This window comes from Ylistrum balloti, unplaced genomic scaffold (genome assembly GCF_031769215.1).
Source record: "Ylistrum balloti isolate Yb309-2 unplaced genomic scaffold, AGI_CSIRO_Ybal_v1 Utg370208, whole genome shotgun sequence".
NCBI lineage: Eukaryota > Metazoa > Mollusca > Bivalvia > Pectinida > Pectinidae > Ylistrum > Ylistrum balloti.
This window is the reverse complement of record NW_026782179.1, coordinates 1,043,137-1,061,033: the sequence shown is the minus strand read 5'-3', so window position 1 is coordinate 1,061,033 and position 17,897 is coordinate 1,043,137. Positions and strand designations below refer to the sequence as shown.

The 17,897-nt window shown below is 35.0% G+C and overlaps 1 protein-coding gene across 3 annotated transcripts in view; it reads right to left on the bottom strand.

Moving 5' to 3' along the window:
• Positions 1-8,599: 8,599 nt before the first annotated feature.
• Positions 8,600-17,897, bottom strand: part of LOC132551595 (chondroitin sulfate N-acetylgalactosaminyltransferase 2-like) — a 29,165-nt gene continuing 19,867 nt past the window's right edge. For all 3 annotated transcript variants that reach the window (XM_060215754.1, XM_060215751.1, XM_060215752.1), the window contains exon 2: positions 8,600-10,555. In XM_060215754.1, the coding sequence (XP_060071737.1) occupies positions 8,872-10,482 (1,611 nt within the window). In that variant the 5' untranslated portion in view covers positions 10,483-10,555 and the 3' untranslated portion in view covers positions 8,600-8,871. The remainder of the gene's footprint in view (positions 10,556-17,897) is intronic.

Sequence of the window (17,897 nt, the reverse complement as noted above, 5' to 3'; positions counted from 1 at the left end):
TATTAGCGTCTTTTAAGTAATCAACAAAGTAAGTGATGTCGTGTTGTCATATGAGAAGGTTGACAAGTTTTAAAACCACCAAGTATACTAATGATTATTGAAAATGTCTATCTTTAAAACATAGTATATTGTTTTAGTATTGTACCAGGAGCAAGAAAAACATTATCATGTATGATACATCTTTATATTGACAGGTTGTAAGAACGATATCAGGCCCATAAGTATAAAACATTTAAGTACAATGTATATCGAGCTCCTACCTAACATCCCACGATTTACCTTTATGACGAGTAAAGACGTGAAAATTCACAAACCTAAGTGATCATGTAAAGATTTATCACATCATATAAGTTCCAGCAGTAGTTAGGCGGTGAATGCAAAACCGGTCTCTCCTATCAAAGGTCTCTCGTGTTTATAATTCCAGGAAATTAAACCGGACAAATAGCGTAATGTGTCATTGAAGACAAGAACACGGTATTTACTTAGCGGGCAGTGTGTACCAGAGATCGGGAATATACACTAACTTAATTATGTGTGTAGGAAATAACTCAGACCAACTTTCCTCTTTGTACTTGGAAAATAGATAAAAAAAAAAACGCACATCGCTATGATTGTCCTGAACGACCGACTTCGTGAACAAAATATGCATTTGATGTTCAGAATTAAGATATCGGTGGACGATTTTGATAGTTCCGCTTTAACAACTGTTTAGGTCGACCATGAAGCACAACATATATGACAACTGAGATAGCGGCAAGTCAGATCGTAGAAATGAAATGGGCGTTTAAACATTAAAGCCATCAGATGCAGATGCTGTACAAAATCAAGACCAAAGGGTTCCCGATATTTATGAGAAAATTCAAGCGTTTCAATGATTTTGGGAAACTCAAGACCAAAGAGTTTCCTATATATTTATGAGAAAATTTAAGCGTTTCAATGATTTGGGGAAACTGCTTTGTCGATTCCTATAACCCGTTAGAAAAGGAACATGATTTCAGTACTTCCCTCCAATATAGTACACAGTGTATATAAAATTGGTTAAAGATTGTCAAAACTAATAACATTCACTGTAAATCATAAATAAATGAAAATTTCACCTGTGAAAGATCACAGCGAACGACACGTGAAAACGAAAAACATTGAAACAGATTACAAAATGGTTGCCAACAATATGTAGGATTTCATGTCATTCTGGTGTGGGTCACATTTAGCACACAAGCGAATATCACCTTTCAATACTTATTTAGAAATAAGATATTACATAGCCAAACAATAACATGAAAAGCGTCATGTATCTGTTTCAACCTTCTAGGACTTGTCAGTGATACCAATGGCCTGGAATGTCGAAACCTGGGAAGTGAAATAACACGAAAATTCAACAGATTTTAAATAATTCTATCAAGAACTTGTGTCAATTCTGGGCCGTGTCACTACTTAATGAACTCGAACGTGGCTTGCGGTTAAAGCATTAAGTATACTAATTTCCCTTAGTTTACTTACTAGTAACACTTGTTACTTTTATTACTCAGACTTAACAAGTGAGTGTAAAATTTGACTGGTTAGAAAAGTAGGTTATAGTTCGGAAGTGTCCTCTTTAATACATTCCCGGTCCCATGTGAATGTGATCCATTACATTACTTCCCCAACTGTATTCAGTGAGAAGATGCGGTGACAGAGAGTTAGCATTCAGACATATCGCAGTGTTAGAAATTTATGAAATCATTGCATACGGTAATTTCTTCTGGGGTATCAAATGTATGGGTGTCGTAAAAACAAAGTGAAGTCCACAGACAAGTCAGATAGTCGATCGTATTGTTTTTACTGCAAAAACTGAGCAAATCTGAATTTGTCTATACTTGATATCGGATGGGGCATAAGTAGTGGTGACAGGAAGAAAAGATATATTGACACTATAGGTTGATTTGTTATGAAGACTGGCGCTCCTTAACCTTTATTGTATCCCTAACAACCAAGATAAGTACTGTACTTCATACAAGTTCAGGGTAAGACATCAAGGTTAAAAGTTCAAATCAATACACAAATAGCATAATATTTCAAAGTTAACCTAAAGTATCTGTCTTCGTGGCTCTCTTGTATGTGGTTGTGAAGTATAATTCATGTCCTAAGTTTATCTAACGTATCTACCTTCCCAAATCTCTCTTGTATGTGGTTGTGAAGTTTAATTCATGTCCTAAGTTTACCTGATGTATCTACCTTCACAAATCTCTCTTGTATGTGGTTGTGAAGTATAATTCATGTCCTAAGTTTACCTGATGTATCTACCTTCCCAAATCTCTCTTGTATGTGGTTGTGAAGTATAATTCATGTCCAAAGTTTACCTGATGTATCTACCTTCACAAATCTCCCTTGTATGTGGTTGTGAAGTATAATTCATGTCCTAAGTTTACCTGACGTATCTACCTTCACAAATCTCCCTTGTATGTGGTTGTGAAGTATAATTCATGTCCTAAGTTTACCTGATGTATCTACCTTCCCAAATCTCTCTTGTATGTGGTTGTGAAGTATAATTCATGTCCTAAGTTTACCTGATGTATCTACCTTCACAAATCTCCCTTGTATGTGGTTGTGAAGTATAATTCATGTCCTAAGTTTACCTGATGTATCTACCTTCCCAAATCTCTCTTGTATGTGGTTGTGAAGTATAATTCATGTCTTAAGTTTACCTGATGTATCTACCTTCACAAATCTCCCATGTATGTGGTTGTTAAGTAGAATTCATGTCCTAAGTTTGCCTGATGTATCTACCTTCACAAATCTCCCTTGTATGTGATTGTGAAGTATAACTCATGTCCTAAGTTTACCTGATGTATCTACCTTCACAAATCTCCCTTGTATGTGATTGTGAAGTATAACTCATGTCCTAAGTTTACCTGATGTATCTACCTTCACAAATCTCCCCTGTATGTGGTTGTGAAGTATAATTCACGTCCTAAGTTTACCTGGTGTATCTACCTGATGTATCTACCTTCACAAATCTCCCTTGTATGTGGTTGTGAAGTATAATTCATGTCCTAAGTTTACCTGATGTATCTACCTTCCCAAATCTCTCTTGTATGTGGTTGTGAAGTATAATTCATGTCTTAAGTTTACCTGATGTATCTACCTTCACAAATCTCCCATGTATGTGGTTGTTAAGTAGAATTCATGTCCTAAGTTTGCCTGATGTATCTACCTTCACAAATCTCCCTTGTATGTGATTGTGAAGTATAACTCATGTCCTAAGTTTACCTGATGTATCTACCTTCACAAATCTCCCCTGTATGTGGTTGTGAAGTATAATTCACGTCCTAAGTTTACCTGGTGTATCTACCTGATGTATCTACCTTCACAAATCTCCCTTGTATGTGGTTGTGAAGTATAATTCATGTCCCAAGTTTACCTGATGTATCTACCTTCCCAAATCTCTCTTGTATGTGGTTGTGAAGTTTAATTCATGTCTTAAGTTTACCTGATGTATCTACCTTCACAAATCTCCCATGTATGTGGTTGTTAAGTAGAATTCATGTCCTAAGTTTGCCTGATGTATCTACCTTCACAAATCTCCCTTGTATGTGGTTGTGAAGTATAATTCATGTCCAAAGTTTACCTTGTATCACCTTCCCAAATCTCTCTTGTATGTGGTTGTGAAGTATAATTCATGTCTTAAGTTTACCTGATGTATCTACCTTCACAAATCTCCCATGTATGTGGTTGTAAGGTAGAATTCATGTCCTAAGTTTGCCTGATGTATCTACCTTCACAAATCTCCCTTGTATGTGGTTGTGAAGTATAATTCATGTCTTAAGTTTACCTGATGTATCTACCTTCACAAATCTCCCATGTATGTGGTTGTTAAGTAGAATTCATGTCCTAAGTTTACCTGATGTATCTACCTTCACAAATCTCCCTTGTATGTGGTTGTGAAGTATAATTCATGTCCAAAGTTTACCTGATGTATCTACCTTCACAAATCTCCCCTGTATGTGGTTGTGAAGTATAATTCATGTCCTATGTTTGCCTGGTGTATCTACCTTCACAAATCTCCCTTGTATGTGATTGGGAAATATAATTCATGTCCTAAGTTTACCTGATGTGTCTACCTTCACAAATTTCCCTTGTATGTGGTTGTGAAGTATAACTCATGTCCTAAGTTTAGCTGGTGTATCTACCTGATGTATCTACCTTCACAAATCTCCCTTGTATGTGGTTGTGAAGTATAATTCATGTCCAAAGTTTACCTGATGTATCTACCTTCACAAATCTCCCCTGTATGTGGTTGTGAAGTATAATTCATGTCCTATGTTTGCTTGATATATCTACCTTCACAAATCTCCCTTGTATGTGATTGGGAAATATAATTCATGTCCTAAGTTTACCTGATGTGTCTACCTTCACAAATTTCCCTTGTATGTGGTTGTGAAGTATAATTCATGTCCTAAGTTTACCTGATGTATCTACCTTCACAAATCTCCCTTGTATGTGGTTGTGAAGTATAATTCATGTCCTAAGTTTGCCTGGTGTATCTACCTTCACAAATCTCCCTTGTATGTGATTGGGAAGTATAATTCATGTCCTAAGTTTACCTGATGTGTCTACCTTCACAAATCTCCCCTGTATGTGGTTGGGAAGTATAATTCATGTCCTAAGTTTACCTGATGTGTCTACCTTCACAAATCTCCCTTGTTGTGAATTATCTTGTTATAATTCATGTCCTAAGTTTATCTGCAGTATCTACCTTCGCGGATCTTTCGAGATCGTATGTGATTATGAAGTCTCTTTTCATCGCTTACGTCATTGAAGTTGTCATTAAACAATTGTGCAATAGACGTCACGGATCACTGATTACACTGTCGGGATACTTCTCATATCTTTCTACGCTCCTTAACGCACCAAACTTCGGGATTGACAAGGTTAGAGTTGCATCCTTGCTCATCCCCAACATTTGCCAGCGTTACTAGGCGTCTGACCATCTTCCAATATTGTACAAAAGGCACACAAAAGAACAACATCCTTTAAATAGACATTTAAAATTAGATAGAGAAGAGTCAAACATGTACTTAAAATGCATCATACAGCCAATTAAAAACTACTTGGTTCGTTTCAAAGTAATGTTTAGGTGTTCTCGGTTTCTCTGTTTCTAACATAAAAGATTAAGACATCTTCATCACTAGCAGAATTCAAAGTCGTGTCATTCTTCACGTCGTTTAGCCATTTGTTAATAGGATGTTTTATATAAGTGAACGGGACGAACTTCTTCAAATGCATTGTAATATGACACCAATAAATCACCAAGTCCCGAGGTAAAAAAAAAAACCTAAATAGAATAAGGATATTTCATATCTTGTAGGAATTTCCATTTCGCCTTAAACCCAAGTCCATATCACTGTCTTTGATTCAACACTGTTGACGACTCTTGGCACTTTTAAGTGAGCTAGAATAGGCGATCAAATAGTTTTTTTTTATTTTGAGTTAACGGAACAATAACTGACAATAGTTTTATTTAATTTCCGTCGGTGATAAATGGAAATAACTCTTCAGCCCTGATAAAAGTTTTATCAACGAATGCTATACGCTAGACCTTTTTCCAAGCAACGTTAATTAATTAAGTAGAGACTTCCAAACGTACGTAATGACGACGGAAATGCCATCTACAAAAAAATAAAACAGAATCCGATCTCTACAATTTAATCAAAAAGCTCATTACCATTGACAGTAAAGTGATGAGATTGGAGCTGACGTTTCTTTTCTATTCCAAAGTCTGATGATGAAATAACCCTTTAGAAAGTATTGATATGTTTAAATCAGGTGCTGAAAAATCAATTCTCTCAAACAATATCATCGATCTTAACATCAGTTCATTACCATCCAATCGCAATCCCATATTTTAATCCTCTTTTTTCACTTATAGGACCTAGTCACAAGGATCCTACACCCGTCACAGCGAACGTTATCCCCTCGACCCCAGAACCTCCCCAAATCCTCCTCTAAATGAACCCTCTTTCCAATATACTATTGAAGTTGAAGTCTTCCTCCCTCAGATCACGTCTACTTATTACAACCATATGGAGTTTATGGGCAAGATATATTTAATTAGCACTGTTTATTCATATCTTATAGATTAATTTTCTACATAAAAGCTGACCTATGTAAGCCAGTGCTTCCTGGGCGATGAGAACCAGGTCTATGCACCTGCTGACCTTGTCTAGGTAAATAACTACAGAAAAAATCAATTTTAATTGGATCAGAAATGAAACATCTCCAATGCACTCGCTGCCCCTTAACCTAATGTGAACAGTCTTGAAATACACTTTCTTTCCACTACAATTATTCACAACACAAGGCTTGAAAAATTAATATTGATCAAATCCATTGTGTACAATATTAATTAAGACCTGTTTTGGATATGATATCAACAGATGGATATCATATATGCTATTATCAAGTTATAAGTATCTCTCACTGCTGTTCATCTTAACAATATCTTATAAAAGATTTCTTTATTAAAAAAATAGTATTTTGCTTTGAATTTTTGTCTATCTGTAATTAGCTTCTGTTGTTGAATTTTGAGGTCAATAGGTCAGAAGTTAATCTCAAACTTACAGAAATACTAGCTAACCTTGTTTTCATGCGGGAATGTTGCATCACTTGGTTTGATCAGGGTTTACACTGTAGTGGCTGTTAATGAAGTTGAAGATCCTGAGCTCTCCGGTATATTAGGTCTGTCTCCATGTAAGTCTTTCTTGCGGTCTTGAGTTTGATTTAAGGTTTTTGTGGCATGTCAGCATTTTATGTGTCACGTTTGTAAACATCTTTCAAACATTGCTATATTATAAAAAAAAACAGGAAACAAGAAATCATTCTACTTTTATTTTTTTTCTAAAATAACAAACATCAAAATTGTTCTCGTCAAAAATTATCAAAAAATGCTTACATTGTAAAACATTTATTTATACACTTACTTGTACATTTCAATCATATATAAAGTCAGTCACACTTCTTTCGATCGTAAATCATGACAGAATCATTCATTCATCTCTCCTTCATTCTGGCATGTATACAACATCTTACTTTTTTGGAAGCACAGACTGTTACCTATCTCTGTTACACATTGCTGATGTTTACATTGCACTTCCATCAATGAATAAACTAATGATATTTTATCCTTGTAACAATGAAATACAATAAAATGAACAGGTATGGATGAACATAGAACTATCATACATGAGCTAGTATACAAGAACTAACACTAATCTTTTACACCTCAGCTAGTACAATGAAGATATCTCTCTTTCATGGTGAAAACCTGTCTAAAGCAGCCAAAATGATCTAACCTGTCTAAAGCAGCCACAAAAAAAAATTTAAAAAAAAAAGGTCAAAGGAGAAAATGGAGACTTGTCTAGAAACAGGTATGAGGGAAAAAAATAAAACATGAAACTTCAACCACATAAATATATGGTAGAAATGTAGACCATAGATTTTAACAATAGAAAAGATCTTACATGGGACAGGTTAGTAAGGGAATCATTGACAGTTACATATGATTGCTATTGGCAGGTTCAAACAACAAAATATCACAGGTGGTCACTATACAAGTGACCAGTCATCAATTCACCTGGACAAGATTATAGACAGATGATGTCATTATGAAGTCACACACATGTGATCACAGGACAAGTTCTGATAATGAACAGTCATAATGACATCTGGTGGTCTCTATTAAAAGGTTACAACATTTTTATTAGACATTAACAGGTGGTCAAAGATCTGACAATGTATTGTCAAAATACACAGGTGCTCATAGGATGTGAGTTATCAGTTGTCAATGAGTGATCAAATGTTTTGAAACAATCAAAACCTATCTATGTTGTAAAGTCTATGATAATTGGTCAATATTGTTTAAGGCGCCAACACTAAGTTGCCAGTTGTTTGAGGAGTCATTACTAATTGACAGTTATTACTGTGTTGTTGAGTTGACACTTATGAAATGACATGGAATGTGTTAATTTCCATAAATATCATTTTGAAATCTGGGACTTAAATTATACATGACAAATTATATGACAGATGAATATGACATATGAAAGATTACGGTCAATTCTAATGGGTCAAATTGCAGCCAATAAAGTATTTTCCAATAATAGCACTTACAAAATTGATCACAATGAATACAAGTCACAATAAGGAAATATTTTGATTCATGCGCTACTTGGTACCACTGAACAAATACCTAACCAGAGACACTGAGAAATACCAATTAGTTATAGTTTTCCTGAAATTGTAGGGATAAATTTGTGGGATAAATTTGTGGGACAAATGGCTTCAACATAATTATTATCAATGATAAGGTCGACTGGACATCATCATCATCATACACAGTTTTAATATCATTTTGATAATCCTCAATGTAAAAGACATTGTATCATTTTAAATCCAGCTGCCACTGAGTTAATATATGCAAAAGAAAAGAATTTACAAAAAAAAATATATATAGATTAGTAAATATTTCGAAAGGCCCTGCAAAATGTGATAAACATAGGATTTTGAATTTTCAAAAATCATATATTCTTAAGAAAAAAATCTAAAAAAATGATAACCAAATTCAAAGTTAATACAAAAAATACATCATTAAGCAATGTTAATATTTAATGCTTTAATACACTTTTCATGAAAGAATCACATCAAATCAAGACATATCACACTTGGCAATCAAATACCTTAAAGAAGAAATGTTATCAATATGCTGGATTCCAAACATAAAAAGAAAAAAAACAGAATTAATTCCAAAATCTATGATTGAGACAAACTTATTCACAGAACAAAATAATGTTGGCTTTGGGATGAGCAGGAGAAATTACACTACAGCATTTTGAATCATCTTTGTTTTGACAAATATGACGAGACCCGTTCACCCATTCTTCGTTTATAACCACGATGGATGTCCACTTCATCTTTAAAAGCCAACAGTCCAAGTTGTGCATGTGATGCTTCATTAAGGGCTTTAGACCTGATGCATCCCTGATACTGGTCAGAGCTAAGATTTGGGTCACATACTTTTTCATGCCACAGATGAAATATTCCTGGGTCTGTGGCTCGAATCACAATATACTCACTTCGTACATATTTTTTATATAAGGCTACGTCCTCCCCGCCCCACCCTGTAATATGTTCATCAAAACCTTTGATCTTCATGAAATCAGAGCGGAATTGACAAGTCATTCCATAACCAAAATCTCGCCAGAATCCATTTTGTTTTGAAATCATAAGTTGTTCCTTTTCAGGGGGAATAATCTGATCATGAAGTGAGTACACAACATGTGGATTATATAAACTGAACACAATAGGGTAATACACCCGTTTTCTCCGCTCCGTGTTGAGCCGACATCGTTCCAGAAAGTCGACTGTGAACACGATATCAACATCACACATAAACAACACCACATCTCCTCCTTTCCAATCTAATGCACCAATCTGTAGTCCACGCCCACGGGAAAATTTCTCGTTCAAACTCAAAACCTTTATGTTCTTGAAATCAAACTGTGCCATAGTGGATGATACAATTTTTTGGACTTGTTGTAAGCCTTCCTGACCAAAGTAAACAATGGTAAGGAAGACCTTCTCATCCTTCATGATGCAAGTCTCTATGAAATGTCTCATAAAGAGTTCAAATGAGTCGATCCTACCCTTTAAAGGCAAAATCATGTTAATCCAGCTCTGACGTGTGCTGATGGTGTCAGATTTAACTGGGATTAACGGTCCAAAAGGTCGCATCACTATCACTTTCGAGTACTGACCACTTCCAGATGTATCAATGTTTCTATAAAACAACTCATAATGTGTTCCAGTCGTAGGTTCTGTCCGGAAAACACCCTCAATAAAATCACTAGCAGTATACTTCCTCAGAGCAGTTGGACTCTTTTCCTTATTTAGTGCGGACACACCGAATGAAATCACCTCTAAAAGGTCTTTTTTTTTAAAACCAATAGGCTTCTCGACCACACGCTTACCCAACCCAGGGTCCACCAGAAATATGCGGTTTATTGTAAATCTATTAAAAGAGAACACCTCATATTCTGACTTCATTTCCACACCATGCAAAATCTCAGCAGTTTGTAAATTTTGTTTCATAAAAGTGGCAAAACTTGTCCCATTGGCAGCAGCAAAAGATATATTCCGAACTGTATCATTTTCCCCTTCAAGGACACGCAACCGTTTTGTTAAATTTTGATTTTGCCATCTCTCTTCTACAAGAGATGATTTTAAGGCATGTATTCTAGCCTCTAGTTCTTCAACTTTGGCCTGATGGCGTTTCTCGTTTTCCTCGATGACAGCACTGAAGAGTTCGCGTGTTTTGATGGTCTGTTGCTTAGAATTGTCCTGTGGGTCTACCTGAGAGTCTATGTAAAGTCCGCATTTGGCAATGAATACCATCGTCATGGCTGACAATGTAAACAACAACAGGAGAACACGTGGCATCATCTTCATCTTGGCTGATCAGCATCAGTTCTGTGTTTAATATATCATCATTCTGCACTTCCATCATACTACCTGGCCAAACCTGTAATGGCACAAAGGGATAAATGAGTCATCAAACAAAGGGAGATAAGTATATAAACATGTTCACAAAGGAAGATAAGATAAACCTTTAAATAGACAGATATAGATTAGACAAGTCTAAAAACATGTAGGTACAATGGGCACAAAACTTACTAGATATACATAAACAAAAATCTTTCAATCTCTATTCCTTCTATCAGTTAGGCAATGTTTTTAAGATTGAGTGCTTAAAGGTTGACCAGTTTTAATATAACAAATAGTTATGCCAGAAACATATATTTAAAAAAATAAAACAGTGTCTCTGGTTAATGCAATTTTTTGAAGGCTTATTTTAGTAAAAATTGTATATTTAAAGTTTAGAATAATTCAATATGTAACAAATATCATTATATAGAAAAAACAATGTCTCTCAAAGAAAAAGACGGCCTGATTTTATCAGTAATTCACAGTGACTGTTTCACTATGATTAAGCAGCTAATGAAGACATTACTAGGAGATAAATATCAGTGAAGTATGTCTATGTGTATAAACGCCTCCAGGATGTATTTTCAGATGAGACTGCAGAAAAGAACATCTAACAATGTAACAGTTAAAATAGTTAAAGATTTCAAGCATATATTTCACTGGAGCATCTTTACAAAATTGCTTCATAAAATATGTTCCTAAATTGAATCACTGTCGATTTAAAGATATATCCAACCCGAATTTGTCAACACACAAATCTTCAAGCATAGTAGTAATAAGACCTAATCAAGCCTCCCTCATACCAATCTTATAAAAGAAGAGACACTCCCTCACCAATCCTCCAAAATAGTGGGTGTTTAAATACCAGCTAGATGTGAGTGTGGGTGCGAGATCAAGTCGCCCTGTAAGAGTAGGGTTGTTTACATCAAATGAAGATGGATCAGGTTAGCTGCACAATCCTAATCAGATATAGGGCTACCTATATATCTCTATTGCAATCACACATTGTACTCCCTGTCTGTTTGTCGGAAGTTCTATCTGAAATGCCAATAGATCTAGCAGTACATTGTATTCAGTAACGCTAAGTAACAGCGTGGTACCAGGTGACTCTTTTATCTTCATCCCATATTCCTTTACGTCATCATTATACCTGGAACAACCTGTAATATCTAAGTTATGTTGAGAAAAAAAATAAACAAAAGAAGAAAATCCTGTTTCATTGTACTAACTGACCACAAGCAGTATAATCCTTATTTTTCAAAGGTCGCAATCTCTTATACAGTAAGAAGGATATCATGGATCTCAGCATGATGACTTCAGATTTAGTTATTGTTGGTGTCCTGTGGTAAAAAAGATTTTTTCTTAAGTACAGGAAAACATCATCAGATGAATTATGAATCACGACTTTTAGTATGAGATATTTCAAAGAACATTACCAGTGTAAACAAAAGAGAAACTATTGTTTTCTGTCACAAGATTCAGTTACTTCTGATGTTTTCTGATAAAGTTTTTTTCTTCCTGCCTTTGGCTCTCCTGATAATTCTCTCTGGTTTTAACATCCCTGACCACACCATAAACCCTGATACTATTTACGCTTCAGTTTTATAAAATTTATTAATATATTCAAAGATATTCCTTCAATGTTTCCTCTTTCACATCGTATATTGATCTATAGCACAGAAGTTCCTGTAACAAAACCTGTAGAAGCTTTGTGTGTGACATTTTGATGACTATGTCGTCACCATCATCAGACAAAGGACCAGCGTGGAACGGACTAGCATTGAGGTACGGTGTGTACGAGGTGGTACGGAATCGACCAACATTTTCGGCTGTACTATATTCCTATGTACACTAAGGTTGAAAAAAATGAGAAGGTAAACAGATGATAGACAAAAAAATATGCAAGATGGTAACAATTTACTTTAATCAATTCAGTCATCGAAACGTCACACTCTAATCTTCTACTGGATGTTTTAGAAGAACTTTTATTCTATTGATATTACCAACCTGCAGAAAATGTTCTGAAATGTATATTATCTATTGCATAAGTGACAAATATTATTTCAGTGTAACAGTCAAAACAACAAATTAATGAGGTAAATTACCAGGCAATTTTTTCTTAACTGTTATTAATGATGTACACAAAACAGTAATATCACAAACAAAATACAAACTTACTTGTGCTTTGCGAAACTCTAACCTAGACTGCTGAACTAACAATCATATTTCCTCACATACTTGTGACACATATGACATCCTTATTGGTGATGTAAACAGAGTGGTCGGATGTTAACTACAAACTAAACTGAGGTTTGAAGTTTGAAACTTCCGTAGCTGACGACTCTATTGTGGACCAATATGATCAGATGTTTACAGTTATGTTTTAAACATACAGTGTACACAAAGCATGAAGACTTTTCTTATTAATGGTTAAAATGTTTGCAATTAAACCAAAATATTGATACATATACTTTATTTTCCATCCTCAAAAGTAACAAAAAAATGAATCCCTCCAAATTAAATTACCTACAGTATTCCCACAAATCACTTGTCACCATAGTTTTTTTCAGCGATCAAATTTGGCTAAATAGTTCTTTACACTGTTAGTGCAAAAATGCTTCAAACTAAACTTAATAATGAGAATTAAATACAATATTTACATTTGGATATTACTGTAGTGAAAATACTGAAAACGAGAGATCCTAGAGGGATCTTGGCGCCCACCATTTGAGGATCTGTTTTCAGTTCTTGAAGATTTGTTTATTTTTTTTTGTTTGTTACAGGTGTTGTAAATGTTCATGAACTGGTCTTCATTGAATGTACTCAATGATGGCACAAGATTTTTCTATTAAGCACCTATTAGCAAATATCATTTGAAAAAGATCCCAAAGTATCATTAGATAGCAGTCAGTTACAGGTGGATAATGGACAATATGCTTGTGCTGTATTACTGTCGACATACAAGATGGCTGCCTGTGGGCCACCTTGATTTCAAATCAGTCCAAAAAAGGTACAATGCACAACTAGGGACCAAGGGAAACCAATATCTATGAAATATCAGAAGGATCCATCCAGTACTTCCTCAGATATTGCAGTAACAAGATTTTACTCTCAATATCCAAGATGGCTGCCATCTTGATTTCGGATCAGACCAAAAAGCTATAATGCACAAATCAGTCCAAAAAAGGTACAATGCACAAGTAGGGACCCAGGGGAAACTGCATATGAAATTTGACAAAGATCCATCCAGTACTTTCCAAGATATAGCAGTAACAAACTTTTACTTCCAAAATCCAAGATGGCTGCCTGTCGGCCATCTTGAATTTGAATCAGTCCAAAAAAGGTACAATGCACAACTAGGGACTAAGGGGAAACTGCATATGAAATATGAGAAAGATCCATCCAGTACTTTCCAGAAATAGCGGTAACAAACTTTTACTTCCAAAATTCAAGATGGCTGCCTGTCGACCATCTTGAATTTGAATCAGTCCAAAAAAGGTACAATGCACAACTAGGGACCAAGGGGAAACTGCATATGAAATTTGAGGAAGATCCATCCAGTACTTTCTCAGAAATAGCGGTAACAAACTTTTACTTCCAAAATCCAAGATGGCCACCTGTCGGCCATCTTGAAATCGAATAAGTTCAAAAAAGGTACAATGCACAACTAGGGACCAAGGGGAAACTGCATATGAAATTTGAGAAAGATCCATCCAGTACTTTTCCAGAAATAGCGGTAACAAACTTTTACTTCCAAAATCCAAGATGGCCACCTGTCGGCCATCTTGAATGCGAATCAGTTCAATAAAGGTACAATGCACAACTAGGGACCAAGGGGAAACTGCATATGAAATTTGAGAAAGATCCATCCAGTACTTTTCCAGAAATAGCGGTAACAAACTTTTACTTCCATCCAAGATGGCCACCTGTTCTTGACGGTTCAATAAAGGTACAATGCACAACTAGACGGGGAACCTGCATATGAAATTTGAGAAAGATCCATCCAGTACTTTTCCAGAAATAGCGGTAACGGGACGGACATGGACGCAGGGCGATTTGAATAACCCATCATCTATTTGAATAGATGGTGGGCTAAAAAAAATTAAACAATCTTACATATAGTTTGAAAGGTAGAATGATATCTCACCTACAACATCCTATTATAAGATTGTGTAACTGACCGTTTTTACTTGTGTGCAGTTGTAAACTTTTCTACGTGAAAACAAACAAGAAATTGCCAAAAAGACTCAAATGTCCCTGCATCCTGCAAATAAGTCTGCACATTTACCATATTTCTATAAAAAGTAACTGTGACATTGACCAAGTAACTGTGACCTTGACCGTAGAAACCAATGTACCACGAAAACCTTTGAGGTGTTGTAGTTGACATTTGAACAAAGATTTATTTAAATTCCCAAAGAAAAAAAAATTCTAAAATGATGACAGTGTATAAGGATGGGAATGATGGGCATTTATGCCCCTCCCACCCTGTGCATGATGATGCCTTAATATGGCCAGGGTATAAATATGGTTCATTGAACAAAAAAAAAAGCTAAGTTGGTGAAGCATGTCAAGAAGTTTTTGTCTTCTTTGAATCATGGTTTTTGCAGACATATTATTTTCTCTGTAGTTACATAAATACTTACTTTGTTTAAGAAAAAGCAGTATAATAAAAAAAACGAAAAATTGCAAGCTGTACATATATCTCTTAAAGGTATTGGAATTTCCCATTTTGTCTTATCTGTTTCACCTGTAACGTAATACCATTGGTCTCCTACAATAAAGCTCACTGACCTAAGTACAAGATGGTGTATTGGGTAAAGTGACCCACATCTGCACATGATGCACATTGAAGTACAACACACATTAAACCTTCCATGTGTGGTCCCTGTAATATAAAACTCAGATAGCCTTCTCTTAATGGCTTTATTGCTTTTAAATAGCAGTGTCTTTTGGTCAGTATGCTACTAAGTGTAAACCTATCTGTCGAACATTCCATGTAAAAAAAACGGAAGAAACAAAAACTAGGAGTATCACAAAAAACTTGACGTTTGTTTGTATACACTAGTGTTTCCTGCTGTGAGCTCTTACTCCATATGCATTACAATATGTTTTACCCTTATGTTTTGCTATACAGGAATTCCATTCATGAGAGTTTTAAAATATGGTCATACTAGTACGAATCAGAGCATTTAAGCTTGTTGTCCAATATACAGACATCACAACTTATCTTCCTTTATTAGAATCTGAAGAAGGATATCTTGTTTTTCCAAGGTGCATCCTACTCACACAATGTTGTCTGCCAAACAATTACATAATATTTCAACTCCGATAACCACCTGGACCCCTCACACTCCGCTAACGACTTCGACATGAGAGCTACCGCTTTTGTTTATCGTAAATAAAATATGTACCTAATGCAAAGTTCAACAGGTTTGACATTTCAAACAGCAGAAGTATGTATATATAGCAACAGGGATTGTCAAAGGTTATTTATTTATATTACAACACATGTAAACATATCAGACATTATGTTGGAAAGACCACAAGAATGGTGACCTTTGTGACCTCTGGACCCCAAGCAACCCCTCTGTTCATTGCCGTGGGTACATTTTATTCAATTTCACATGTTCAGTGGTCAACATAGCAATATAAATGTTAATGCAGGTTTACATATATGTCATTACTGGTAAATAAATTGATAATGTTTACATGTTACAGGGGACAGTTGGTATATATAAGGACATCTGTGTCCTAAATTGCACATGGGTTTTATTTTTAAAAAGACAAACATTTCCTTCCTATTAAATAAATGACTTTCTTCAAAATCAATCAATATAAAGAGAAAAGACACACTTCATCTCAACCATTTTGATAAATTCAAAACCCAAACTGCAATGTTCTTTTTCAACATGCTTCTACTAAAATTAACAAAGACAGCTTTCAGATATATTGCAAACTCCAGTCTACCTAGCTAAACGGTAGTAACAACACATGCCAGGAAGTATACTCATGTTATAAACTATAGTGTGGGCATAGTTTGACAATGTGCAGTATACATGGCTATTAAAGTATTAATGTAAACACCACATAATTGAGTAAGATAAATTGTAAGAGAAATCTGACTGATTTACAAGAAAATGAGATAGCTGATGGCTGATATGGTGCTATCGCCCTCAAAACTAATCAATATGACACTTGTACCCAGTACAGTCCAGTGATATCTACCAGGTTACTGTATAGTTCAGCACAGCCATTATTGTTCCACATTTTCTAATCAGGCTTTAGTTTTCAAAGCTTCATCAGCTTACAGAAATACAATCATAAAATTGTCCAATTCTAAGCCGAATTATAATACAATTGATATAAAACATTAAATAGACAAGTCACATAACATGCTGCAATGGGTGGGTGGGTGGAGACATGTGGTTAGTCAACATGTCGGTAAATCAAACTGCTACTAGCTTTCATTATGTTTATTGTATTGCATCCATCTGTTTGAGTAACCAGACTATGGTATTTATGCAGTATAGCTTACTTCACCAATCATGAATTCAAACACTGGAAGATTGGATTTTTGAAAAACATATTTCACTGGTATATCAACATTTTTAACAGCTTTAAATTTCATTTTTAACATCAAATGGTAAATGTACAACATGTACTGTAAAAGACCGACTTGTACTTACAAGAGGGCCTTTTAAACACAATGATACAGTCCATATGGCTCCAACACAAGAAACAGCTAACATATCTAGTATAATATTCCTGTTGGCATGCAGACAATAGCCATTTTACACTGAACATTTTATGACAATTAATTGTGTGAGTAATAGCTCACAGCTGTCTTTAGTCTACTTTAAAGAAAGACTTTTTTTTGGTGATGTTCCTATGTTCCTAATATTATATTTTTCAAATGTCACATGTAAAGAACAGAGCAACTGACACCAAAATACTTTCATATTCTTTTAAATGAAAATGTGACGTTTTCACAATAATCCAATTGTTATATCAGTCAATTTTTAAAAAAAAAAATGTGCAGTATCTTCGAGATGGACAAAACCAAGCTCTAACGCCAATCTCTATGACAGAAAAATAAAGGAACCAGAAACTGAATCTACAAATAAACATAAACAAAAAAGGTCACAAAAATGTCAGAAGCAGTGGAAGTTAAGTGTCCAGCATCTCACAAAAAAAAACCCCAAAAAACCTTAAAACCTGTGAACTTCATTATAAGGATATAAATCACATTGCAATTTAACCATAGTAAGATAGCTGAATGAGCCTTTTCAGCTCAATCTTAGGTGTCAAAATGATAATTATACAATTGTATATCTGTATGAACTGTCTTATACTATCATAATTGTCTGTTTGCCAAC